At 56.6% G+C, this 25358-nt stretch overlaps 3 protein-coding genes across 6 annotated transcripts; 2 read left to right on the top strand and 1 right to left on the bottom strand.

The window, feature by feature from the left end:
- The first annotated feature begins 13 nt into the window (after positions 1-13).
- ubtfl (upstream binding transcription factor, like) lies at positions 14-5538 on the top strand. 4 transcript variants are annotated; one of them, XM_037276867.1, is made up of 20 exons: positions 14-850; positions 1679-1768; positions 1841-2016; positions 2209-2292; positions 2413-2568; positions 2637-2701; positions 2777-2897; positions 3021-3131; positions 3200-3327; positions 3449-3590; positions 3670-3711; positions 3812-3925; positions 4023-4109; positions 4187-4297; positions 4378-4448; positions 4531-4720; positions 4804-4851; positions 4943-5080; positions 5147-5248; positions 5364-5538. In XM_037276867.1, the coding sequence occupies exons 2-20, from the start codon at positions 1714-1716 to the stop codon at positions 5421-5423; spliced, it is 2001 nt and encodes a 666-aa protein (XP_037132762.1). In that variant the 5' UTR covers positions 14-850; positions 1679-1713; the 3' UTR covers positions 5424-5538. The 4 variants fall into 4 exon arrangements, with proteins under 4 accessions (XP_037132762.1, XP_037132760.1, XP_037132758.1 ...); XM_037276865.1 differs by having other exon boundaries at positions 15-402; positions 3993-4109; XM_037276863.1 differs by having other exon boundaries at positions 15-850; positions 3993-4109.
- Positions 5539-5564: 26 nt separating this feature from the next.
- On the bottom strand, positions 5565-10224 carry fastk (Fas-activated serine/threonine kinase). The gene is made up of 11 exons (XM_037276862.1): positions 9930-10224; positions 8668-9319; positions 8265-8559; positions 7949-8136; positions 7636-7784; positions 7352-7568; positions 7132-7291; positions 6841-6932; positions 6193-6775; positions 5950-6064; positions 5565-5871 (listed from the first exon to the last, which is right to left on the bottom strand). The coding sequence occupies exons 2-11, from the start codon at positions 9278-9280 to the stop codon at positions 5785-5787; spliced, it is 2499 nt and encodes an 832-aa protein (XP_037132757.1). The 5' UTR covers positions 9281-9319; positions 9930-10224; the 3' UTR covers positions 5565-5784.
- A 668-nt stretch (positions 10225-10892) lies between these two features.
- Positions 10893-25038, top strand: lamc1 (laminin, gamma 1). The gene is made up of 28 exons (XM_037276861.1): positions 10893-11534; positions 14896-15200; positions 16864-16994; positions 17129-17295; positions 17362-17553; positions 17730-17847; positions 17916-18014; positions 18075-18211; positions 18275-18397; positions 18687-18876; positions 19099-19211; positions 19327-19548; positions 19638-19826; positions 19970-20215; positions 20280-20433; positions 20528-20670; positions 20751-20929; positions 21007-21163; positions 21298-21503; positions 21568-21647; positions 21713-21850; positions 21933-22077; positions 22150-22299; positions 22403-22517; positions 22591-22790; positions 22896-23054; positions 23232-23331; positions 23403-25038. Exons 1-28 carry the CDS (start codon positions 11144-11146, stop codon positions 23657-23659), a joined length of 4806 nt encoding a protein of 1601 aa, XP_037132756.1. The 5' UTR covers positions 10893-11143; the 3' UTR covers positions 23660-25038.
- The last annotated feature ends 320 nt before the right edge of the window (positions 25039-25358 follow it).

The raw sequence follows: 25358 nt of genomic DNA, 5'->3' as shown, positions 1-25358 counted from the left end.
CATTATGGCTTCATTTGTTGTTGACGGAAAGAAGCTCTTGGCTTTGTGTTTAGATCCTGACTGCTTTAAGCTTCTGCAGTATTTTAAGAGCAGGGTGCATGCAATCGGTATTTGCGTATTTTTCGGTAGTTCTGCTGTTCCTCCGCGCCGGCTGGGGGCGTTCGATGCAGGGAGATGTCAGCTGTGGTGACATCAGCGTGTTTAGTGACAGCTTTGTTTGATTTGACGCAACATTCTGGGCTAACTTTCGCCTGCTCAGGTGTTATACTTTGATACCTTGTTCTGGCGGCCCGGAGAGCGAAGGCTGGACAGGACGGCCCGGACTCGGAGAGCCAGCAAGGAGGCGGGAGTAGGCGGCCGGTGGGCTTCCAAGCAGCGGGTAGATGGCACTCGGATGCGGAGGTCCGAGGTCTCCGTCGGTCCTCGGGAGCTGCGACGCACATCGGTTGCACCGGGCTGGAGACTACGACACCGAGCGAATGGCCGTCGACGTATATCTTGGTCGCGCCAGCCTCACTGCTCTTCGCTCTGCAGGAGGCCCGAAAGTTGCCTTTTAGTTGAAATGAAAAGCAAACGAGTTCCAAAGTGCTGCTGCGGCGGCCGTGGGCTCCAGGTCGCGCGCGCCGCTACTGCCTTTCTCCGCCTCGTCTTCATGTTTGGCCTCGGGGGTCCTCCCCCTGCGGCGCTGGGCGGAGTTTCATCCCGGACCAGACGCTCCTTTCGTCGGATCGCTTTCGACCTGACTCCCCGGAGCTTCGGGCACAAAGGAAGGCCACCTTGGATGCAAGCCCGGTCACCGAATCGCTACACAGTGTCGACGAGCGTGCAGAGTGCCCATCGGAACCGCGAGGTGAGTCCAAAGTGGACTTTTCCCCGCGTCACTCCGGAGCGTTGGAGGCCTGCTCGCTGCCAGGCGCCGTCTTGTCTTCTCTTCATGGCGGCCTCTCGGTGGAGGCTTGTTGGCTCCGGCCTGGCTTAGCTTGGCCTGGCTTAGCTTGGCCTGGCTTCGCGCGTCTCACTCAGCCGCTGCCTGCACCCGCGCGACCACAAGCGCCAGCAAAACCGCAACCGGACAACATTTGAACGACACGTGGTGTTTATTTCTTTGTTCTTTTTGCTCCAAATAAATGCCTCATCCCGCCTTTTCCTCTTCTCCTTCGTCTTTTGCGGTAAACGTGACTCGATCCATGTTGCTAACCTTTTCCCCGTTAAATTTTGGATTCGCTCCCCTGTCGTTTCTCACTTTCGGGCTGACCATACTAAAATAATCTGGCGGCTTGTGTTGGTGCCAACGGACGGTGGCTATTGCTATGTCCAAATCCACAGGCTGCGTCCTCTGAAGGCCGGAATTTAAGGTATGTGACGTCACTTCCGGTGCGACTCGATCGCACTTGGTGTCTCGCATCTCGACCGCGGATGCTTTCCAAATTCGAGAAAGACAATTGGCAGGCTGCGTCTTTCGCCTCTCTCAATAGTGGAGCGCACAAACCATGGCCAATGTGGACCGTCTGAAGGTGAATTTGGACCCTATGCGCCGAAAGCGACGTCTAGCTTCCGAGGACCCGGCCGGTGAAATTGGACTTTCTACTGCACTATTAAATGACTGCCAAAGGAAATCTTGATGGCTGGTAAGCAAAAGTTGAATGTTCACGCCCCTTTTTGTTTGTGTGCGCTCAAGAAGTGTAGTCGGCTCCATCGGACAGGCGCAGCACGATGAACGGCGGCGGCGTCTCTGCGCCTCCTAGCGGCAGACTGAAGATCGTCACAGGTAAGCAAGCACCGTGGTGGCGGAAAGGAGCGCTTGTGATGGAGCGGCGGCTGTGACCGCGCCTGTTCCCAGATGAGTGGCGCCAAGAGGACTGCCTGACCCTGCTGGAGAGAATTCGCAGCCTCCTGCCCGGCACGGACGCCACCAAGTACAAAACCACCGAGTCGCACTTTGACTGGGACAAAGTGGGCTTCGGAAGCTTCTCGGGAGAAATGTGTCGACAGAAGTGGAGCAAAGTGTCCACCGAGGTACGTCATCCTCATTGTGAGCCATCGTCGTTGGGACGCGCATTTCCCCGTTTGCTTCTTTAAGGTCCAAGCTGCGCTCTGCGGGTCTAGCACGCCTTTACGCGTGATTTGTCTTTTTTTTGTATTGGAAGTATTTGAAAAAAAAAAAAAAAAAAAAAAAAAGCAAAGAGGTGATGGCATTGTTGTCTTCAGGTGCGCAAGTACCGAACCATGACGGAGCTCATCATGGACGCCATCGACTTTGTGAAAAATCCTTACAAAGGCAAGAAGCTCAAGGTCCGTCTCACTTTTCTCCCCTTATCAGAAATGGAGAAATTGCCAGAGAAAGGCCTCTGCGGCCGCCCGGCATTGCCAAAACGTGTTAGCAAGTTGGCTTTGTGCTTTGTTTTGCAACAGACGCATCCGGATTTCCCCAAGAAACCCTTGACGCCGTACTTCCGCTTTTTCATGGAGAAACGAGCCAAGTACGCCAAAATCTACCCAGAGATGAGCAACCTGGACCTGACCAAGATTCTGTCCAAGAAGTATAGGGAGCTGCCCGACAAGAAGAAGGTCAGCACGCAGCTCCGCCCACACGGCCGACGATGTCTGAAGTTGCGTGTTGTGTTTTTTTGTTGCAGCAAAAGTACGTGGCAGAGTTCCAGAACGAGAAAGAAACGTTTGAGAAGAGCATGGCTCGCTTCAAGTAAGGCGCCGGCCGGGAAGGCGTGGCGGCGGCCCCTGTGGCACATCGTCGTTGACCGCTGCCTTGCTGTCGCAGGCACGATCATCCCGAGCTGATGGAGGAGAGGAAAAAGTCGGAGCTGCCCGAGAAGCCCAAAACGCCTCAGCAGCTTTGGTACAGCCACGAGAAGAAGACCTACATGAAGATGCACCCCGAGGTCAAAACTGCATTCATTTCAACACAATTTAAGGGATACAATAAGGCCGATAAACGATGAATCGCTTGGGGCCCTAATGAGGAGGAGGAGGATGATGATGAAGATGCCGCCATGTGTTTCCAGGTGAGTCCGAAGGAGCTGAAAGAGGTGCTGAGGAGACAATGGTCACAGCTGTCAGACAAGCGAAGACTCAAATGGATCAGCAAAGCCTTGGAGCTCCAAAAGGACTACGAGGTATGGCAACACCACGGCGACAGCGACGACAAAAGCAGCCATTTGATGCCGTGCCCGCGCCCCTTCAGGACAGCATGAGAGTGTACCATGAAGCTCATCCGGACGTCATCTCGGACGAACACGTGCGCTCTGTTCTCACCAAAGCAGAAAGGCAACTCAAGGACAAATTTGATGGCCGGCCAACGAAACCGCCTCCGTGAGCAACACGCACGCACATACACTCAGCAGCCAGAGGCGCTGCTATTTGCTGTTTTTGCGGCTAGCTAACAAAGTGAAAGTTGTTTCTATATTTTCTATTTTGTTGGGGGGGTGGGCAGCAACGGCTACTCGCTGTACTGCGCCGAGTTGATGGTGAACATGAAGGACGTGCCGAGCACGGAGCGCATGGTTTTGTGCAGCAAACGCTGGAAGATGATGAACCAGAAGGAGAAGGACATGTTTCAGAAGCGCTGCGAGCAGGTTTGCGGGCACCGCCCACCTCGCCGCCGCTGCCTTCGTGACGCTCGCTGTTGACCTTGACGCTGGTGTTTGCCTTCAGAGGAAGAAGCAGTACGACGTGGACTTGCAGAGGTTTCTGGAGGTAAGCTGCTCTGCTCAAGCTTCACAAGCAAAGGTCCAGGAATGAAACTCGGGGCCTTTGCGTTTACTCGGGTGTCAAAACCAAGGTGTTGGTCTTGCAGAGCCTTCCAGATGAGGATCGGGACCGAGTCGCCAGCGAGGAGAAGCTGTGTGGAGCTCGGCATCCGTCGGGCGCCATTTCCAGTCCGCACAGGACCAAGTCGCCACTCGTCAAGGTCCTAAACGTCGCTTTGGGTTCACTGTGCCATGGCACGACCCACCAACACGTCGGCCCGCTTGCAGGAGCCAGAGCCTGACCTTTGGTCCCCCCAGAAGAGCGGCAAGCTTCTCGAGACCCCCAAGACGGCCGAGGAGATGTGGCAGCATAGCGTCGCCGGTGACTTCCTGAGCAAGTGCAGAGTGCGTCCCAGGCAGGGCGGGGCTTCACGCTAACAACCGCCTTTGCAGTAACAGCTTGTTTTTGTGTGGCGGCACAGAGCAACCGCCGGCGAGCACAAGCGGAAATGGAGGATGTCTGGAAGGCCATGGAGAAGAAAGAAAAGATCCCCTGGATCAAGAAGGCCGCAGAGGACCAGAAACGATATGAGGTGTCGTGACTTCCCTGAAATGTCGACCATAAATGCCTTTGGAGTGTTTGGGTGATGTCACGCTTTGTCGTGGCCCACAGAGAGAGCTGTTGGACCGGAGGCCGGCTCAGAAGAAGCCCAAGTTTGACGGAGAACCCAAGAAACCACCGGTGTGAGTGCACAAAACATTGGGGGCAAGTGCGGGGTGGCCAAGCCCCCCCGCCTCCCCAAACAATGACCTTGTCGTCCAATAGGAGCGGCTATCAAATGTTCTCTCAGGAGCTCCTGACCAACGGGGAGCTGAACCACTTCAGCCTGAAAGAGCGAATGGTGGAGATCGGCAAGCGCTGGCACTTGTTGACGGCCGGTCAGAAGGACACATACAAGAAACACGTGGACGCCACGCAGGCGCGATACCGTTCGCTACTGGAGGCGTGGCTTAAGGTACCGCAGCCCTGACCGATCCGGCCACGCTTTGCCGAGCCATCGAGCTGGAACCCCGTCAATAACCTCCCGCTCCCCATCAGTCTTTGTCCCCGCAGGACCGCGCCGCCTACAAGGAATTTACCTCCTCGGTAAGTTGAGCGCCCCTCCCCAGGCTTATCTGACACTTGACCGTACCATCCCTGTCTTGAAGTTCATTTTGTGTGTGTGACCGTCCCGCAGAAGCGTCGCAGCACGTCCAAAGCACGCGCTAGCCCCGCCCCCAAAGTGCTGGTAACGGCCAAGGGCAAAGCGGTGGCCGCCGAGGTGACGCCCCCCGCCGCGGGCGTGGCCAAGCGAGCGATGGCCTACCGAGCCAAGGTAACACTCGTCGCCTTTGCCGCCGAGCTCTCTGACGGCTCGCTGACCTCCGGCTTGCGTCGGTAGAAGGACGTCGTGTCTGACTCGGAAGACGACAAGAGCGAGTCGTCGTCGGATGATGACGAAGAAGACGAGACGTCCGGAAGCAGCGACAGCGAAGATGATGAGGTGATCTTTTCTTCCAATGGCCGGAGGGTGCGGGAAAATAGGCTACTTTTAGCAAGTCATTGCACTTGTGCTCAAGTACTGAAGTTTTCTCAGTACTTTTCTCATCTTTGCTCAGCACGACGACGAGGACGACGAAGATCAGACGTCTTCTGAGCAATCCAGTGACTCCGACTAGCTCGGATTTCTCGTTGAGGGGGGGGGTGTTTTATCTGACAGGTGGGGTTTGTACAGGAAGGGGGGCGGGCGTGCCTAAAAACAGGATTAAGAAATAAAAGCACTTTTTTCCTTTGCTCGTGTTATCCTCCATGACACCATCTCAGGCCAAGAGCATCAAATTTATTAACTATTAACAATGCGATAAATAATCTGAACTTTCACCCCATCCATGACGAGCAGTCATCCCTCGCTGCCACACACATTTTCTTTTAATCATAACACGCTGTTACCCTGGACAGCGCGCACACATCAGTCGACACCCTGCCGTCAACCGTTTGTCACATTTCCTAAAAACCTTTTTGGCCACAAAGACAAAAGGCTCACGGCGGTACGTCGTGGAGTTTGGCGCGGAGATACGTCTTGACCTCCTCGATGCCATTCAGCTTTTCCAGCTCGTGGTAGGGCAGCTGCAAGACATTGCGCAACGCGTTAGTATAGCTCGGCATCCAATCGAGTATTACGAGCGCAACTGGCTGGCATGGCACCTGCAGGATGGCATAGCCCAGCAGCCTCAGGTGGCGGTCCCTCATGGCGCGGGAGCCCACCAGGACGCTGGAGTTGTGGCAGTAGTGCCATTTGTCATTCACCGAGATCACCAACCTGAATGGGGGACACGTCATGTTGCGACACAATTGTCCACTTTCGAAACGCTAGTCGGTCAAATGGAAAATAGCTTTTGGACGCCATAACGATTGCGGCTCTGTGCGACTGCAGCCGAGTAGACCCACCTCTTTATTTGCTGCTCTTTCTGCGGAGGCTGGACGGCCTCCATCGTGGACCCATCACTCGGCGTCCCCGCTTTGTAGAGAGCCGTCCCCTTGTCAGTGGGGAGATCCGCGCTCGCCTCGTCCTCCAGGATCTTCCCCATGGAGAACTGGAAGAGAGAGTCTGGGGCGGAGGTGGCACCCACGGCCGCCAATCCCGGATCCTCTGCTGGTGGCAGCGGGCCCTCGGAGGGGGGGCTACTGAGTGTGGAGCTCTCCTGGCTTTCCGGCAAATGGTACTCCGCTGCAGGCACGTGGCACTGGGGGCCCGAGTCCGAGGGACCGCCGCTGTCCTTGAGGCAAGTGCCGCCCGCCGGGCCGTATGCCGTCCGAGGTGGAAAGAACCCAGGCTCCACTGTGCCCCCGGTGGTCTGGGCAGCCCCCGCCGGCTCCCGAGCGCCTGTGTCCAGTGCGGCCAAGGAGGCCGACAAGTTGCCGATGTCATCCGCTTCCTGTGGAGTGCACACGATATCCGAGCCCGGAACCGAATGCCCGCTTGGCTGCATGGGAAGAACCCGACCGGACGAATCCACTCGCAACACAAAGTCTGGACAGAAACGAGATTGACGTGGGCCGTGCTGCATGTGGTGAGTGCTGCGCGTGTGTGTGTACCTGTGTAGTATCCGGGCTCAAGTATTTGGTCCCGCTTGTAGTTGTTTTCTCCAACCAGCTGCCGCAGAGCCTCGGCCACGACGCCTTTATAACTGGCACATTCACACATTGGGTCAGTGACCAATAATGGTTCTTGCAAGAATGTGTCAAAAGACAAAATCGGAGGACAATGGCCGCGATATCAATTTTATTACTCAACGGTTCAGCTTGATTCTTTTTGCAATGGATTTCGATGTTGAAGACGTGTACGTGACATCCGGGCTTCCGGTTCCCACGACCGGCTCAGCTCACCTGTACTTGCGGTTGACCTCGTCGGCGGTGAGCGCCTGGTGGAACATGAGCACCTTGAGTTCGGGGTGCAGGCGGGGGCCCCGGTAGTGGGGGTGCTCCAGCTGCAGGGCGGCATCCAGCAAGGACAGGTAGCGGCGCACGATCAGGGCGTAGGGGCTGTCTGCGGGCAGGACGGGTGTTAGCGTGAGATGGGCCGAGCCAGGCCGGGCGGGCTACCGACCGGTGACGTTGCTGATGAAGGCGGGGGAGAAGACGTGATGCAGGACGGCACCCGGGAAGCGGCCCAACTGAAATAGCGACATGAGGATGTTGACGGTGGCCAGCGGGGAGCTCAGCGCTTTGGTCTCCAGAACCTCCTCCAGGACCCGGAAGAACCGGTCCTCGTTGGACGGACGGTAGCTCATCCTGCTGAAGGGAAACACCAGCTTCTGGATGACCTGCGTGCACGCGGGGTGATACAGAGTCAGGCCGGGGGGGGTCAGGTCAGAGGACGGCCCTGCTCACCTTGCTGTCCAGATGCTCTGCTTTCCTGACGAGGAAGGCCGCAATGGCGTCAAGTAAGGCCGTCTCCCGGAGACGATGGCGCGCCACGTACTTTGAGATGAGCGACATGGTGGCCACGCTCAGGCCGTCCTCCTTCTTAGGAAGCTCGTCTAACACAAACACACGGCCACACGCCTTAACGCGCGCCTCACCCACCGGCGCCCCTTTTTCAAGGCCGTCTGCTATTAGTCTATCGTGATCTTGTTGTTTGGTCCCAATGCACAAGTGTCCACTCCATGTGGTGAATTTTGGGCAAATGTTGATGTGAACGGACCTGCCAGGCTTCTGATGAACCTCTCCTGTCTGTTCTGGTAGAAGAGGTGCGAGCTGAAGATGAACTCCAGGCTCTTGTTGTTGGCTTCCCGGGCGCAGGCTGCCAACATCTCATCCAGCAGCGCCATCTCCTGGTCTCGCACGCCACTGACGCTGGCCAGCGTGTGTTTGACCAGACGCAAGATCTTTCTAAAAGGTGACCCACAGGCGTGGTTAGGCTCTCATTCGCAAGGTTCCCGGAACCACGGATCTCTGTCGTGCGCGCCGGGGAGCAGGGATGGAGGAATTTGTTTGAAGACGTCGCCGCTAGCCGTTACCTGTTGGCCAGCACCCGTTGGGGGTCAGGCGCCGCGTCGTCCTCGTCGCTGGTGCCGCCACGCCATTTCAGGCGGTAGTAGGACAGCAGCAGGAAGAGCGTCTGCGGGTGGCGCTCTCGCTCCAGGTTCTTCTCCAAAGTCAGCAGGCAGGCCTCAGCGAGCGGGTGCTGGCTGCCAGGGTGCAGTTTGAGGCTGGAACTGAACACCATGGACACGTCCTTCTGGTTGAAGCGTGCCAGGCGGCCGTGGCACTCCGCCTCCAGCGCCGCCACCATCGGACAGTCGCCGGGGAGTCCTGACCCCACACAGCACACCACAACACGAGTTGTTGGTGAACCAAGGCTCTACCATGGTCTTTGGCAACCTCAATTTGTCCTGATAGCATTCTGGGCTGGCGACTTACCGAGCGCTGCGGCGGCGTACAGGCAGTTGACAACACTGAAGTTGTCAAAGTCGGAGCAGTCGCTGATGACGGCATCGCACAGAGACAGGAAGTCCTGGCGCTCCAAGACGTGCCGACCACATGCGTCCGAAGCTTCGCCGCCGGGCAGCGGTGGAAGGGGGGCGGCCTGTAGCAGCTGCGCTATCTTGTGCAGTGCCACGGCATAGTGGTTGTGGGAGATCTTGGCCGGGTTCTGAGACAGCCAGCGCAGAACCTCGTCAGGGCGGCTCGAGCGCTCGATGAGTCGCTTCATGGTGAAGAAGGTGTCGTAGCTCATCTTCTCTTGGATGAAGTTCCACGTCTTCTTCTTGCCTCCCACTTGCGTGCGAAGATGGGCTCGGGGCGGCGGCTGAAAGCGGATTCCCCGAGGCCCCGGGTACGGCAGGTACGGTGGCAGCACCTGGTACTGATGGGGATGGGGGGACGGCACCTCAAGCACAGCCAGCCCTCGTCGCTTCCCCGCATTGACTCCGCCGCCTCCCCCGGCAGCGTATAGATGGGTAGCGTGCATGGCGGGCGATGTGGCACCGGCGACTTGACTTAGGACGCGCCAACCGGTGGACCAACGCAGCATGGTGCAGACGCCAGATCAGCTGGTCCCAACGCCCCGTTCCTACATGGAACCACAACACACTCTGACATTGCATGACAGTAGGGTTGACCCGATCCAATAACGTGATCGGAAGTTGGGGTAATCATTTGAGTGACACTTTGAGAAAAACCCCCCACAAAAAATAATTGAGTATTGCTCAAAATCGAGAGACTCAGACTCCGACGAGTGCAAAAGCTGAAGTCGGTGTTGTAGCTTTTCCGCTTATTTTGGTCGACTTCACTGTCATGTGGTAGAGGTTCTTCGCTGTAGCTCCGACCCATTCGTCAACTTCACTGCAGCAGCGCCACCTGCCGGTCACACAGGTAACAACGCACCGCAGTCGCGATAACAGCATATTACGTAGTAATGACCATGCCGTGGTTGCGTCATTAAACGTCATAAAACGTCACAGCTGACGCCTGACTGCTAGCCATTTTCAACAGTTAGCGCGGGCGAAGCTATCGGCGCTGTCATCCTGTCACACAACAACAGAGTTGAAAAGTCGCGCTAGCCGGCTGCTAAGAAGCTAAACAGCTGACGCCTTCGCATCGACGTGTCTTGGTCGCCACTCGCCCTTGCATGAGCGGAAAGAGAACATGGAGCGAAATCAGAGCCCGCCGGGCAGCGTTACCTCATCGCTCGTCTCAAAGAGCCGCGGCCGCTGTGGGTGCTCGGTGACCGCGGAGACAGGCAGCGGGGTTTAGCCGTCTCATTCCTTCGCACAGAAACAGCGCGCGCACCGCCTCGGCTACCCGGCATGCAACGGCTGCCTCCCGCTTGCAAACGCCGCCGCTCGGAGTCGATTTCCACGCGCAGCTGACGCGCAAATGCGCCAGAGGCACTTCGGAGTCAGTTTTCTCATTGACTTGACTCAATCGGGAGCGGACTCTCTGAAGCCCTTGACGCCGCAAAGCAATGCATCCTGGGAAGTGGAGTTTTATTTAGCGGACCGAGATGCGCCGACTTCCAAGTCCCGACTCGTGTGCACTTCGAAGCGAGCGTTTGTAGAGCTAAGGAAGCTCGGTCAGCGTGTTCGTGGGTCCTAAAAATGGGGTGCTCGACGTTTTTGTTGGGCCAGGGCTACTGGACGGATGACGAATTCAGTTGGGCCAAAGTTTCAAACCAAGAAATGTAGCCAGGCTGTCCACCATGAGTGAATGGACGTTTTTCTTTATCAATCTTATGTTTCAAAGTTGAAACAGACATGTTTTCCTCCCCAAGTATCTTAGGTCATTGGGATCGAAAGTTGAGGTCAAAAGTCGTCCTCCACATACTTTCAAAATAAGTGAGATGGGTGCAGTACCAACAAGTCCCCAGCAGACGGCACACTCCCCGTATGGTTGAAGTCAGTATTAGATTTCGGTCAGTGGCATTTATCACTTCCGACGGGAGTGTTAATAACAAAAAGTGACGTCATATGACGGCACATATTAAAGCCGCCAAGGAAATAGTTTAACAAGAAAAATAAAATACAGTAAAAAAGGTGGAGAATGCCTGAGTCAAACGTCAAGGTTCACCCCACGTTAAGCCGCGCCTCGAACTGCGCTCTGTCGCCGGAAATTAAGTCCGGCGGGTGTTGCGCATGCGCGCTGCTACCCTGCCTGCCCTTCCTTCCAGGGTGTAGTCGACTTCTCGCACTCCATGGCGGCGCACAAAAAGTGCTGAGCTCCTCCGCAACTCGCCGCAACAAGTTCCGTCTTCACTCGCCCGCAACTTGCGCCCTACTTCCCCGCAACTTTCTCGCCTCTTCCGCCCCCCCCCTCTTGGAGCAAGTCAGCCGAGTTTAGTTCACTTTGTGCCGCTCGAGTGGCGTCGCGATCTTGGCGGAGAGTGAGGAGCGCCGATATGGCGGCTGCTTCCTCGCGGTGGTCCCCCCTGGCGGTGGTCTTGCTGACGGCCGTCGTGACGGTCGGCGTAGGCGCCGCTATGGATGAGTGCACGGACGAGCAAGGGGGCGCGCAACGCTGTATGCCGGAGTTTGTGAACGCCGCGTTCAACGTAACGGTGGTGGCGACCAACACGTGCGGGAGCCCCGCAGAGGAGTACTGCGTCCAGACGGGAGCCACCGGGGTCACCAAGTCGTGCCACATCTGCGACGCCCGCGACCCTCGCAACCAGCACGGTGCCGCCTACCTCACCGATTACAACAACCAGCAGGACACCACCTGGTGGCAGAGCCAGACCATGCTGGCCGGGGTGCAGTACCCCAACGCCATCAACCTCACCCTGCACCTCGGTAAGAGCCCCGGCATCAAGTCTGGAACGCAGGGGAGCGTGCGATTGCGCGCACACGCATGTTGACCTTTGCTCTCCTACGCCAGTCTTGTAAACCAATAACAATACATCAATTTGGGCGTTTCAGCAGCAAGCAAATTTTTGTCGACAACTGTAAGGAAGGTTCTGGAAGAAAATGCAACCTTGAGGTTTAGCTCCTGCGTGTGCTGCAGCTTTTAGCACGCAACCGATGCGGGCCACACAAAGCCAGGTGACGGGCCATAACTGGCACCCGAGCCGCAGGTTTGACACCTATGAGACATACCCGAACGTAAACGGACGCTAGCCTACCTGCCAGGCGGCTCAGGGCAACATGGGAACACGCGTGTCTGGTTAAACAGTGTCCCTTGAGAACATGCTAGAACATGATAGAACCCATTGTATCCCATCGTGTCATGGGAATTTGCATGCTGGCGGTCACAGTATCGTGTTTTAGGGGCAGGGATTCATCCCCAACTAATCGCTTATCCAAGTGCGCTGTAAGGATTTTGATCTTCGCCTATCCTCATTTCATATGAAACCGTCCAAAATTTGCACCTCTCAACACAAAAGATTCTCCAATTTCTGTCATCGACCATGAAAACAATGATTGTTTCCTCAAAATAAGACATTTGCAAATATCCATTTTCTGAACCGCTGCTTTGGAGAACAGCAAAAGGGATTTTCAACTTTTCTCAACTGTCCATTTGAAAACTTTTTTGTGATAAAGGATTGGAAATGTTTTTGAAAAAAATCCCAGTCATTGATTCACTGGCCAAATGGGATGGTTCTTGAAGTATGTTTGTCGGCAGTTGTGCAATCATGCGAACACTTTATAACGTGCGTACAGGCCGCTTGGGACCCTTGTACCGGCGTCTCCATGGTAACGCCATAAGGAGACTTGTATTTTGTCCCTTTGCTCCCGCCGCTGGCTGAACTTTGACTTTGAGCGAGTGCGCGCCAGGTGAGACGCGCAGGCGGCGACGACGCCCATCCCGATGCTATTTGCGTCAGCGCTCTCGTCTTTCGGGACGTTTAAAAAAAGCCGTCTATTTCTGCGGGGCATTCGCGGCGCCGCATTCCCAAGGCCTGCGCTCACGTCGCCGGCTTGGGGACGAGCCGGACGTCCCGCTGCTGCCGTGGCGCCGCCGCGCTCGCCTCACATCACCTCAAAATTCTACCGCTCCCCTGGAGTTGACCAGAGCGCTCACCGTGGGAAAAAAATCAGGCGGCGAGCGAGCCGGCCAGCAGCTGTTGAAAATCGGACCCCTCCTCTGCTCCCTTCTGTGCGTGGGAACGCGATGCGGAACATCTGGAAGCTCAGCTGACGCGCTCCAATAGACCCCGTCGTCCCAAGCCCGTATCACGTAGCAAAGCGTTCTTACAACATATGGTCAAATTGTCATTTCTTTCACCGCCCCATAAATACGTCAGCGACGTCGATACGGCTAGATTGGGAGGCGCTCGAGTCGAGTCTTGTGGGCCCCTAAAAAGTCTTCACCGGGGCCCATATTGATGTTGCACTGCTTTTTGGGGGTCTCATCCATAAAGGCCACCCTGCGTGTCGCCTCCGAGATGTTTTCCTCCACGTCGATACTGTATATGGATGCCCGGCAGCAAAACCGGCGCGTCTCGTGGAGTTCAGAGGTCACCGACGTTGTGCGGGTGACGGCGTTTGCTTTCTGGGTGCTTATGCTTATGGAATGCGCTGCGTGTTGTCATTCGAAGCGGAAGTTGTCTGTGCTGATCATGGCATCGCATGCACCACCTGCTTGCCTTTTGGAATGCGTGTGCACGCGCGTGCATGTGAGGCTAAAGTTGTTGTCCAAGCTCATTTGCATCTCTGCACTGCGGCTTAAGTTAGTCATTTGAGGAATTTGAGTGACTTCCTGCCCTATGGGAAGGAAAGGCAGTGTGGGAATTTTTAACAGAAGCAGCTGGCGGGGGGGCGGGCGCTTTATCTTTGCCGTGGGGGGGGGGGTCTTGTGAGGACGACATGTTGATGCCCGCAAGGTTATTTGTTGCTATACAGGTAGACATGGCGGTTACAAACATGCAAACATACATACAAAGCATGCGCATCCTGCCCAACAACGATGATGTGCTACTCAAATACGAGCTCATTGGTGTTTGTTCCTGACTTCCTGCTATGCTGATGCCTTGGGGGGGCTCCGGTGGTCTTTGGTGGTCCCTTTAATTAGCACACTGTTTACACACACACCCGGCCGGTTTTCACCTGCAAGACTCTTTCATCTTCCCTCAAGCAAATGCTGAACTTGCTTGACATGTTCATTGAAGTGGGATAGTGTGCGTGAAATTTTGAACAAAGATGGCTGCCACGAGAATGTCGAAGAATGTAGTATATCGGCGCATGCGATGGCACGATTGATGGCAAACAATTGTGGACTGTTAACAAGACGGAGGTGCGCGTGGGCGGCGGGGCTGACCTTTTACCCGGCTCCGTCCCACGGAAACGCTCAAAGCCTTCTTTGATTTGCTGGGAATGCGGTGAGGTCATCGAGACCTTGCAAGTGAGTTCTGTGCACTTTGGCGGGACCGGTGGCGCTCTTGTTGGAATCTGCCGCAAGATGACCCAAGCACCCAAGCGGCGGCTTCTCCTTTCATTGACGAAGGGACGCAAAACGACCCCTCCCCTCCCCCACTGGCCCCTTTTAAGGCAATCTCATTTGAGTCTGCTGCTTTTTTTTTTTTCTTGATTTCGTACTGAATACATTGTTGCCAAATACTCGACACGTCACTGTCCAAGCCGTCCTGTCCCCCCCCCTCCGTCCCCCATGTAAGTGCTGGGGGGTCTCGGGATGGAAAGTTTTTGTCAGGACTTGTCTTGGTGGTGGTAGCTCTCCCTTGGGGGAGGGGGATGGCTCACTTGGGGTCTGCCGCTGCTGTTCACCATAGTCGGAGGAGGAGGCGGAGTCGCCTTGAAGGCACGCCACCTGCTTCAACACCTTTTGCCGTTCTTTGGCATTCTTTCAATACAGACGTCACGCTTCCCGTGTCTTTGAGTTTCCTGCCGGAAGAAAGTCAGACAACAGGCTTTGTCCGTTTTATTTACTCTCCACTCCGAGGCCCCGGCTGAGCCCCCCCACCCCTTTCCCTCCCCCCTCGACATCACCCTGTTTACACAGCGCATTCCTCACGCACGCACGCGGGCCCGGGCCTGCTCATACCCGTCAGGTATGCGTGCGCGTCCTTGTCCTGGAGCCACAAGATGGCGCCCGCCAAAGAAGCAGATGTTGCCGTCATAGGATGATATCACGCATGCCAGCGTCCCACTTTGGCATCTGATGATGTCACTCTTGCATGTGGCGCACTTCTGCCGGCAGGCAAGGCCTTCGACATCACGTACGTGCGGCTCAAGTTCCACACCAGCCGTCCCGAGAGCTTCGTCATCTACAAGCGCAGTGGCGAGGACGGCGCCTGGACGCCCTACGCCTACTACAGCGGCTCGTGCGAGAAGACCTACGGCAAGCCAGGCCGCGGTTTCATCCGCACCGGCGAGGACGAGCGGCGGGCGCTCTGCACCGACGACTTCAGCGACATCTCGCCGCTGACGGGCGGCAACGTGGCCTTCTCTACGCTGGAGGGCCGGCCCAGCGCGTACAACTTTGACAACAGTCCTGTCCTGCAGGTGCGTTCTGGCCGCCTCGCTATTTTGCACACTCTTGTGACATTCCTGCCTTCTCCGGAGGGCGGGGTTTAACACGCAAACACAGACATCAATGCTGCATTCGAGGAAGACGGGGTGGCGGATTTTGACCTTAAAGTGTTCGTATCTTGAAAACGTTTTATTCAACTTGATGCGGGTGAATAATGGCATATGTTCATGCAGTCAGCACAAATCACATTATTTTAAAAAACAAAATGAACGCAAAGCTAAATATGTTTCTGATCTCGCAAGTAAAGTCCGACCTGAGACCTTCCTGGAATGCCGCATTGCACGAACACTAGGGCGAGTTTAGAAACAAGCAAAGATGCGATCGTGGACACCGCTGTGTGTTCTGACTCATGCTCAAACACACTGGAGTGATGTCACTGTAGTCGTGAGGGTTCCTGTCCTGGCAATTTATTTTGGGCGACCGTGTCGGACGGCCGTCGCCAAATGCGACACGTGCGCCGGGAGCAGGGTTTACTTCCGAAACCCTGCTGACGCCGTCAACAGGTCACAGCGGCTAAAAAGGGCCGCCGCCATTAGCGCAACACCGGCTGCTGGTGAAAATGAGAAGTACATTTTGCTATTTCAAATCAATAAAAACGTTTTTAAACATTTTTGTGGGCACAAGAATAAAATATTTCAGAGAATAAACCCAAAGTGTCATTGCTGCGCTCCTTGCCAGCAAACATCAAGCGCACGTGGGATTCCCGCGTGATTCCCGCGTGATTGATAGTGCGAAGACGGGGCAGCTGCAGTGGGGGTGGCGGCGGCGGCGAGGGGTTAGCTCCGGAACAGCTGCGGCGTGTCCAATGATGACAACCTCATCCAAAGTCCGCCACGCCCACTTCCTGGAAGCCAGAAGCCCACCTCCTTCCATTTAATGAGTGACAAAAACAAAGGCTGTCCTTTTTGGATGCAGGAAGTCAAGTGAGCAAGCACCTGCTCAAACAAACCCCCCGGCCAACCAACATCAGCTTCCACACTGCCCCCCCCTTTAGCGTTCCAGAATTGCGCAATGCTCTGAGAACAAATTGCCACATTCGGGGTTGCAGAAATTCAAATGACATCATGCGTTGTTCCAAGCAGGTCTCGGTTCTTTCTAAAAAGAAGGCCTTGCATCTTGCAAAATAGAATTTGTTATTGAAAAAAAGGAAAAGCTTGACGGACGCGAGAGATAGCGCGTGCTCGCGAGCCGCATGTGTCGAGCGTTTGTTTGTCATGTCTCGGCCGGTATCGGTGCGCCGTCCTCCCGCCAGACGCACATTGTTGTTCTCAGAGCAGCTGCGCCAAGAGAGCTCTCTCTCCTTCACCCGAGGGATGCGATAAGCTTCCTGCCGATAGCGAGCGCCGGCCTTGGCGGCCTGTTGTGTAACACTTTTTTTTTTTACATATCGTCCGTGACGAAGCGAGAGCGGACGTCCGGGGCCGAGCGGGTGTTTTCAACAAGCCTTGTACACGTGTCGGCTGCGACGAAGGCGCTCGCTTTGAAAGCTGATGCGTCTTCGCTCTGGCAAATCCTATTGACGCCCGAAATATTGCACGGAAGCCGAAACAGGCCCATCGGAGAGGCAGAGTTTGCTGAGCGCTCGCTCGGTGTCCGTAGCTTGGCGTTACGTCATGATGTTGTGTGCCGCGACAGGACTGGGTGACGGCCACCGACATCCGCGTGACCTTGAACCGCCTCAACACCTTCGGCGACGAAGTCTTCAACGACCCCAAAGTGCTCAAGTCCTACTACTACGCCATCTCCGACTTTGCCGTGGGCGGAAGGTAAGCGGGCCTCCGCTCTCGGGGAACGTCGTCCGCCGCGCTTGTCTTTCCTCTCGATTTATTTTGTCTGCAACGTGAGGCCCTCTTACCTAGTTCACATAGTCACATATATCATGACGACCCTGATCGGCCAGGTGCAAGTGCAACGGCCACGCCAGCGAGTGCCTGAAGGACGCCGGAGGTCGCCTGGTGTGCAACTGCAAGCACAACACGGAGGGAGCCGACTGTCAGCTCTGCAAAGCCTTCTACAACGACCGTCCGTGGAGGCGGGCCACCGCTGACAGCGCCAACGAGTGTCTGCGTAAGAGAGCGCCGATGCCGTAGGCCGGCGCCGCCCTCGCCTGACATCGCCGTTTGCGTCCACCAGCGTGCGAGTGCAGCGGAAAGAGTTCCGAGTGCTACTTTGACGCCGAGCTGTACCGAGCCACGGGCCATGGGGGGCACTGCAAGAACTGCGCTGACAACACGGACGGGCCCAGGTGCGAGCGCTGCCTAGAGCGCCATTACAGGGTCCCAGATGAGCGCCGCCGCTGCCTGCCCTGCGCCTGCAACTCTGTGGGTGAGACCCTCCTTCGAAATGCAGACCGCCGGCAAGATGGTCACATCAGCGACATGAAAAAGGCCCACCGTGTGCCTAATTCCAATCCGACGAAACAAACGAGCGCTTTAAACATTTTAAGATGGGAGCGCGCCTGCGCCAGGAGCTTACGATCCATCCGCGCCCATGTCGTTCAGGTTCCGAGTCACCCCAGTGTGATGAGCGGGGCGCGTGCGCGTGCAAACCGGGAGTGACGGGGGAAAAGTGCGACCGCTGCCAGCCCGGCTTCCACAGTCTCACCGAGGCTGGATGCAGGTGAGACCGGGCGACGGGGGCTTCTCGGCGACTCTTCCTTCGATGCCATGATGACACGTTTTGCGCAGGCCGTGTTCGTGCTCGCCTTCAGGAAGCACTCAGGAATGTGACGTCGGCACGGGCCAATGTCGCTGCAAGGAAAACGTGGAGGGCTTCGCTTGCGACAGGTAAGCCGCACCGGCTGCGGCGTCTCCACGCGCACGCTGAGCGACCTTTGAACCCTTCAGGTGCAAGCCGGGCTTCTTCAACATGGACGTCAACAGCGCCGAAGGCTGCACTCCGTGTTTCTGCTTCCTTCACTCGTCCGTGTGCGAGAGCGCGCCCGGCTTCAGCGTCCACACGCTCAGCTCCAACTTTGAACAAGGTAAGCGGGCGCCTACGCCTGCGCCGCTCTCGCACTGACCGTGCTGTGCGTGTCTCTCGGCAGACGAGGAAGAGTGGACGGGCCGGCGGCACGATGCGTCGGACGTGCCAGTGCGATGGTCGGCCGACAGTCGGGACATCTCGCTTCTCTCGCAGGACTACTTCCCCATGTACTTTGTGGCTCCAGGTACGCCAAGCGGCAGCTCGCTCGCTTGCTGGCTCGTTTTGCTAGAGGGAATGGGGCGCCATACAGAAGAGTAGTGACGATTCATCAAAAAGCTAATAAGATTCATCGGCAGCTGTTTTAGCCATCGGTTGTTTTCTTTCAAATTTGCGTTGAGTTTCTTGCCTGTATGGCACTCCTACCTCCAGTCTGGCGTGTCGAAGCAAAGGACCGGGCCGAGTACGGGCCAACCCGCGAGTTGGTCGCTCACGTGCGCGCGTGAAGCTGACCTTGTGTCTCGTGGCGTGTCCAGACAAGTTCTTGGGCGACCAGCTGCTGAGCTTCGGTCAGAACTTGAGTCTGAGTTTCCGCGTGGACCGTCGCGACAGCCGGCTGTCCGCCGAGGACCTGGTCCTAGAGGGTGCTGGCCTTCGGGTGGCCGTGCCCCTCATCGCCCAGGGCAATGCCTATCCCGCCGATGAGAAGCAACGCTACGTCTTCAGGTAACAAGTAACCACCTCCTCCTCCTCGCACGTCTCCTTCGTCTACTTTTCTTCTTGCTGAGCTTGCCGTGGCTCACTTCATAAGGAAGACATGCCTCCACATTTGGAAGGGTGCTGTTGCTGAGCCGATGTTTTCCCTTCTTCGACTTAAACTTGCTGCCTTCCCCTGCTTGCTCCTCCTCCTTCATTTTGCTGCGTTGTCTTTCTCCGCTGGTCCTCCAGACTCCACAACAGCGCCGACTACCCTTGGAGGCCGGCCATCAGCCACTCGGACTTCCAGAAACTTCTCCACAACCTGACGGCCATCAAGATTCGCGGCACCTACAGCGAGAAGAGTACGTCGAGGCTGCAATCCAAATCCCGAATCTACCGTTGCGACGTTTTCTCACAGTCGGGTGTGCGGGAAGGAAGTCATACTCACTCACTTCACTCAGCGCCGCTATATTGCAGGTGCCGGTTATTTGGACGACGTGTCCTTGATGACGGCCCGGCGCGGCCCGGGCATCCCGGCCCGCTGGGTGGAGCAATGCACGTGCCCCCGCGGCTACGATGGCCGGCGCTGCGAGCACTGCACGGCCGGCTACCGCCGCGCCCGCCCGCAACTGGGAGCCTTCAGCGCCTGCGAGGCTTGCGACTGCAACAGCCACAGCGACTCCTGCGACCCGAGCACAGGTGGGCCGTTTAGATTCTCTCCCGTTCGTCGGTGCAGTGGAGATGCCGCTCACCCCCCTTTGTGCAATTCCTTCTCTGCGTGTGTGCAGGCGCATGTGACTGTCAGCATAACACTGGGGGCATGAGCTGTGAGCGCTGCCGGGACGGTTTCTACGGCGACGCCACTAGGGGGACGTCCTCGGACTGCCAGCCTTGCCCGTGTCCCGTCGGCGCCACCTGTGCCCTGGTCCCTAAGAGCGGACAGGTGGTCTGCACCAACTGTCCCGCCGGCACCACAGGTACCGCCCGGGGGAACTTTTCAAACGGGTTTTGGCACTAGCGGCTAGCAAAGTGACTGCTTGAAAAAGTCTTTGATCGGCCCATCGATCGTCTTGCGCCGAAATGAAGGAAGATTGAAGCCGCCCTCGCCTTGTCTTCAAAGGCAAGCGGTGCGAGCTGTGCGACGACGGTTTCTTCGGGGACCCCCTGGGTGAGGGCGGTCCGACACGCGCCTGCCGCGCCTGCAAGTGCAGTGACAACATCGACCCCAATGCCGTCGGCAACTGCAACCGCGAGACGGGCCAGTGCGTCAAGTGCATCTACAACACGGACGGCTTCTTTTGTGACCGCTGCAAGGACGGTTTCTACGGCAACCCCCTGGCCACCGACCCTGCCGACAAGTGCAAAGGTCGGTCCGTCAAATGATTTTCGTTTCGATTTTCGGTGCCTCAACTCTTCTCCCCCTTTGTCAGCGTGCGCGTGTTCCACGTTGGGCACGGAGGGTGGCCAAACAAGCTGCTCGGCGGTGACGGGCCAGTGCCCCTGCTTGCCCAATGTTGCGGGGCGAGACTGCGGCGCCTGCCGGCCAGGATTCTTCAACCTGCGCAGCCAAACCGGCTGCGAGCGGTAAGTGCCGCTCTCGCCGATAAAACGAGCGTAGCGTACAGAGCGTGATGCTTTGGGGAAAGCGACGACGTCTGGCCTTTCCTCGCTCTCGCAGGTGCAACTGCGACGCCATCGGCTCCGCCAACGGCCAGTGCGACATCGTCAGCGGCCAGTGCGAATGCCAGCCCGGTGTCACGGGGCCCCGCTGCGAGCGCTGCGAGGTCAACTTTTTCGGCTTCGGCTCGTCCGGATGCAAACGTAGGAGTGGCTGCCCGACGGGCGTCTCACGCCGCCGCCCATACTTCAACTCTGACCCTCGCCTTCCCCTCCCACATCAGCCTGCGACTGCCACCCCGAGGGCGCCCAGTCAGGCCAGTGCCGGGAGGACGGCCGGTGCCTCTGCCGCCCCGGCTTTGTAGGCGCCCGCTGCGACATGTGCGAGGAGAACTACTTCTACAACCGCTCGGCGCCTGGATGCCAGCAGTGTCCCTCCTGCTACAGTCTCGTCAGGGACAAGGTGAGGAGCTTCCCCTGTCTGCCTGCCCGGGGCTCTGCTGAAGACCTTGACGCCACGCGTGCTTTTGCGGCCGGCAGGTGAACCAGCAGCGTCAGAAGATCCACGAGCTCCAGACGCTCATCGACAACCTAGCGTCCGGTCAGGAGACGGTCAGCGACAAAGCCTTCGAAGACCGCCTCAAGGAGGCAGAGCGCGCCGTCCTCAACCTCCTGGACGAGGCGCGCTCCAGCAAGGGTACAGGAGCTTTGGCGCCGTTGTCAGGATGGACTTTTATAGCTATGAAGCAAATATTAAAGGGACCCTCAACTCGTGTTGTCAAGTCAAAATAATGACGGTGTGCTGTGCCCGGCGTTGTTGACTCCTTTCAGATGTGGACAGCGGCCTGCTGGAGCGTCTGAACGCCATCAATGGCTCGCTCACCACGCAGTGGAACCGTCTGCAGAACGTCCGCGTTACGGTGGAGCAGACGGGCGGGCAGGCCGACCGCGCCCGCAACCAAGTGCGCCAGACCGAGAACCTCATCGACCGCGCCCGACGGGAGCTGGACAAGGCCAAGGACGCCATCGGCAAAGTGGTGCGTGTGAAGACCCCCTCCTCTGCTGCGGGGCGCGTGCTGAAGGTGCGCCGTGCTCTTTCAGGACATTAAATCTCCAAGCGGTGACGGTGATCCCAACAACATGACGCTGCTAGCCGAGGAAGCTCGCAAACTGGCCGACAAGTGAGAGCTGGGAGGGGGGGAGCTAGGTTGGGAGACACGCGGTGTGACTGGTCTTGTTGGCGCAGGCACAAGATGGACGCCGACCAGATCCAGAAGATCGCCAATGACGCCAACGACACGTCCACCAAAGCCTACAACCTACTCCTCAAGACACTGGACGGAGAAGGAAAGACGGCGCAACAGATAGATGAGCTCAACAGGAAGTAGGTGGCCAAAGAGCCGAGACTCACGTGTGTACTTGAAGGCGTGGCCTCGCCAACGTCTAACCCGGGCCGCCTTCCTCAGATACAAAGAGGCGCTGGAGCTGGCCAAGAGTTTGGAGAAGCAGGCCAACAAAGTCCAAGCGGAGGCGGAGGAGGCCGGAAACCACGCCGTCGAGATCTTCGCCAACCTCACCAGCCTGCCGCCGTTGCATACGCATGCCCTGGAGGTGGCGCCGCCGCCCTGTCGCTGCCGCCGCTGCCACATGGCAATCGCAAACCTGCCGGCTTGCCCTTTGCAGGAGGAGGCCAACAAGATCAAGAAGGAGGCTTCCGACTTGGACGCCCTGATCGACAAGGCAGAGAAGGAGTACAATGAGCTGAGGGACGACCTGGCGCCCAAAGAGTTTGAAGTTCAGAAACTGCTGGAGAAAGGTCGCAGCGAGCAGCAGGTAACTTATCAACGGATTTGCCAAGCAAGCTTTGGAACTGTTTTTGAAATTAAAAACACGTTTTCTCCGCCGGTCTCCTTTCTCCTCTCTCGTCGTCTCGCAGACGGCCGACCAGCTCCTGGCCCGCGCCGACGCCGCCAAGGCGACAGCCGTGGAGGCGGCGAAGAAGGCCCAGTCAACCTTCCGCGAGGCTGAGAACATCCTGGACGACCTGCGAGGTGCCAGCCCCGCTCGAGCCCGTTCATCATCTGGCCTTTTGTCCAAACGGCAGCATCGGCTTATTCTCTGCAGACTTCGACCGGCGCGTCAACGACAACAAGACGGCGGCGGAGGAAGCGCTGAAGAGGATCCCGTCCATCAACGCCACTGTGGTGGCCGCCAATGCCAAAACCCGGCAGGCCGAGGCGGCACTAGGAAACGCTGATGCTAATGCCAGGGAGGCCAAGAGTAAGGCCGAGGAGGCCGAGCGCATCGTCGCCAACGTGCAGAAGGTGGGGCCCTCGCCTGCTGCTGCAAATTTGCCGTCCTTAACCAAAAAGTTAAGTGGGAGTGCCTGACTTCGACCTGACCCGTGTTCCCGTCCTGCCTCCTCGCAGGGCTCAGCCAAGACCAAGGAGGACGCCGAGAAGGCCTTGCAGGACGCCGACAAGCTGGAAGGCGACACGGACGCCCTGATGGATGAGCTGAGCGCCGCCGAGGAGCAGCTGAGCAAAAAGAAGGCCGAGGCCGACCGGGATGCCGCTGTGGCTGCCACGGTACCGAGCTGCCCGCCCTTTGCCATGATGTCACACAGTGTCACGTGATGTCACGCGATGGCCACCTCAGGTGACCTCGAGTCGCACGCACAGCGAGTGTTGGACTCGAGGTCACCTGATGTGGGATGACGTCCGCGTTGACCGAACGCGGCTGACGTACCGCCCGACTCGCCGCAGGCTTCGGCTGACGCCAAGGAAGCCGAAGACAACGCCCGCAAAGCCAAAAGTGCCGTCAAGACGGTCCTCAGCACCATCGCCGCCCTGCTGGAGCAACTCGGTAAGAGCGGAGAGGCCGCATCTGCCGGTGTTTGGACAAGTTCATCTTCAACTTTGGTTCATTCCCCTCAGGCAACATAGACAAAGTGGACCTGAGCAAACTGACGCAAATCGACGAGTCGCTGCGGCGCGCCAAGGACAAGATGGCCGCTAGCGAGCTGGACAGCAAGTTGAGGAAGCTCAGCGACGTGGCACGCACACAGGAGGCCATGATCGGCGACTACGACCAGCAGATCAGAGAGATCCGCGCCGATATAGCCAACCTCAACGACATCAAGAACACGCTGCCCGACGGCTGCTTCAACACGCCGTCCCTGGAGAAGGCCTAAAGGCCCGACGCCGCAAACGCCTTACCAAAACTCCACCTTGATTGTTTTTGTCTTTTTTTGAACTGTGCGTAAGCGCAAAGCACCAGAGACCATCAGCACGAACCCCACGAGACTGCACGCCCGCCGCCGCTGCAACAGGAAGTCCCTCCAAGTGCCAGTTTCCTGGGCGGGCGCACCACCGCGCCCCACCACACAAGGGAAGGGCTCATCGGCATTGATGCTCCACCTCCCGACGTTTGATTCTCTGATGTGACATCATCATCGCCGCCAAAATGGTTATCACACCACATCCTGAGGGATCCCGCAGAGGTCTGTCTCAAGACACTGCGGCAAATACATTTTCCAACCACTTGCCGTTTGAGCGTTTATTGCATGTCCTCCATATCCAGCTCGAGCTCCGTGCCAGACTTTTTCAGATTTGTCGAGGCCCGTTCCTCTGCTTGGCCGGATTTACGACGATTCGTTTTAAAAAAAGAAATACTCAATGAAATCACTTCTTTTTTGGTCCATCAATGCAATTAATTGCAGTCACAACATTTGACTCTTCCAATACTTTGTGTGTGTCTCTCGCCTTCTCTCTCTCACTCTTGCTCTCTCGCATACCAGAGCCTCAAGCTGGATATGGAAGAAATAGGACTACAGTAATCGTTATCTATAAGTCTGTCGATCGTTTTTAATTTTTATTTTTTTTATAAGATTAACTGGGCAAAAACCACTGATGTCCATCTCTTGTTTGAAAAACAGGACACGATTTCAAAGTGACTCCAGTGCCGAAATATTAATGCGACGAAACGCAGGAAGTCCCTCCTACTAGTAGTTTTCCGTGCGCAAGCCTCCGTTACCTTTGTGGCTGACTGTGTAACATTTGTTCTACTGGCGCGTGACGTCCCTCCCTGCTGGCCTCCATCACTAGCAACTGAGCTGGCGCTACGCGGCAAGCTAAACGCTTTTCCGGTCAGTTGCGCCTGGCACTCCGGCGACCGACGGGTGCAGCCTCGTCGGTCCCGCCACCGCTCATCCTGTTCACGTGGTGACGTTGCCCGGACTCTATGCAACTTTTGTACATTCGCTCTGATACACTGGTGCTAAAAATACGTCGTGCGTATGCGTGAATGTTTTTTTTCCGATGTTCACATTTTTGTTTAATAGCGGCACGCGTGCTTGTCAACGTCGCCATTTTTTTCCTTAATGTTCTTTATCTCGTCACGCGACTGAAGTGAAGACGTAGTTAACCTGTGATTTGTAACGACTTTGTGCCTTATTATGAACTTTGTGTGTGTAATCCAAACAAGAACACTATGACCTTTGACCTCCATCCATCCATCCACATATAGACATGTAAGCACGCGTGTGTAATAATAAACAGTATTGTTAAATTATCAGGTTTCCGCTAACGTCCGTGTCGCTCTTCTGCTCCCTTTCTGGTCTTTCCTTGTCTGCAACGTGTCGATAATAATTTAAAAGAAACAAAATGTGCAAAAACAAAAGCCAACAACTTTCAACAGCTTGTGCTTTGTACAAGTCATCCATCACAGAGGAGCTCCCAAAATTGCCAAACTGATTTTTCCTTGACCCCATGACGTATTCCACGGAAGGTTAATTGAAGTCAAAGTTAGGAGCATTGACTTTTGCAAGAGGCTCATGTACGTGATACGGTTGCCATGGAAATAAGGTCCTGACGTTGCCAACACAGCGACAT

Source organism: Syngnathus acus, chromosome 17 (assembly GCF_901709675.1).
Source record: "Syngnathus acus chromosome 17, fSynAcu1.2, whole genome shotgun sequence".
Taxonomy (NCBI): Eukaryota; Metazoa; Chordata; class Actinopteri; order Syngnathiformes; family Syngnathidae; genus Syngnathus; species Syngnathus acus.
The sequence above is the reverse complement of the archived record's forward strand: the minus strand, read 5'-3'. Positions and strand labels throughout refer to the sequence as shown.

What these genes read in the sequence shown, in the direction of transcription:
- ubtfl (XM_037276865.1), top strand. Translation starts at nt 1,714, where the DNA reads ATGAACGGCGGCGGCGTCTCTGCGCCTCCTAGCGGCAGACTGAAGATC. An exon ending in ACAAAGGCAAGAAGCTCAAG is followed by an intron (nt 2,293 to 2,412) that starts GTCCGTCTCACT and finishes GTTTTGCAACAG; the next exon opens with ACGCATCCGGATTTCCCCAA. An exon ending in ACAAGGAATTTACCTCCTCG is followed by an intron (nt 4,852 to 4,942) that starts GTAAGTTGAGCG and finishes ACCGTCCCGCAG; the next exon opens with AAGCGTCGCAGCACGTCCAA.
- fastk (XM_037276862.1), bottom strand. Translation starts at nt 9,280, where the DNA reads ATGCTGCGTTGGTCCACCGGTTGGCGCGTCCTAAGTCAAGTCGCCGGT. An exon ending in CTTCATCAGCAACGTCACCG is followed by an intron (nt 7,292 to 7,351) that starts GTCGGTAGCCCG and finishes TCCTGCCCGCAG; the next exon opens with ACAGCCCCTACGCCCTGATC. An exon ending in TGGGCTATGCCATCCTGCAG is followed by an intron (nt 5,872 to 5,949) that starts GTGCCATGCCAG and finishes AATGTCTTGCAG; the next exon opens with CTGCCCTACCACGAGCTGGA.
- lamc1 (XM_037276861.1), top strand. Translation starts at nt 11,144, where the DNA reads ATGGCGGCTGCTTCCTCGCGGTGGTCCCCCCTGGCGGTGGTCTTGCTG. An exon ending in CAGCTCCAACTTTGAACAAG is followed by an intron (nt 18,212 to 18,274) that starts GTAAGCGGGCGC and finishes GTCTCTCGGCAG; the next exon opens with ACGAGGAAGAGTGGACGGGC. An exon ending in AAGGTCGCAGCGAGCAGCAG is followed by an intron (nt 22,300 to 22,402) that starts GTAACTTATCAA and finishes GTCGTCTCGCAG; the next exon opens with ACGGCCGACCAGCTCCTGGC.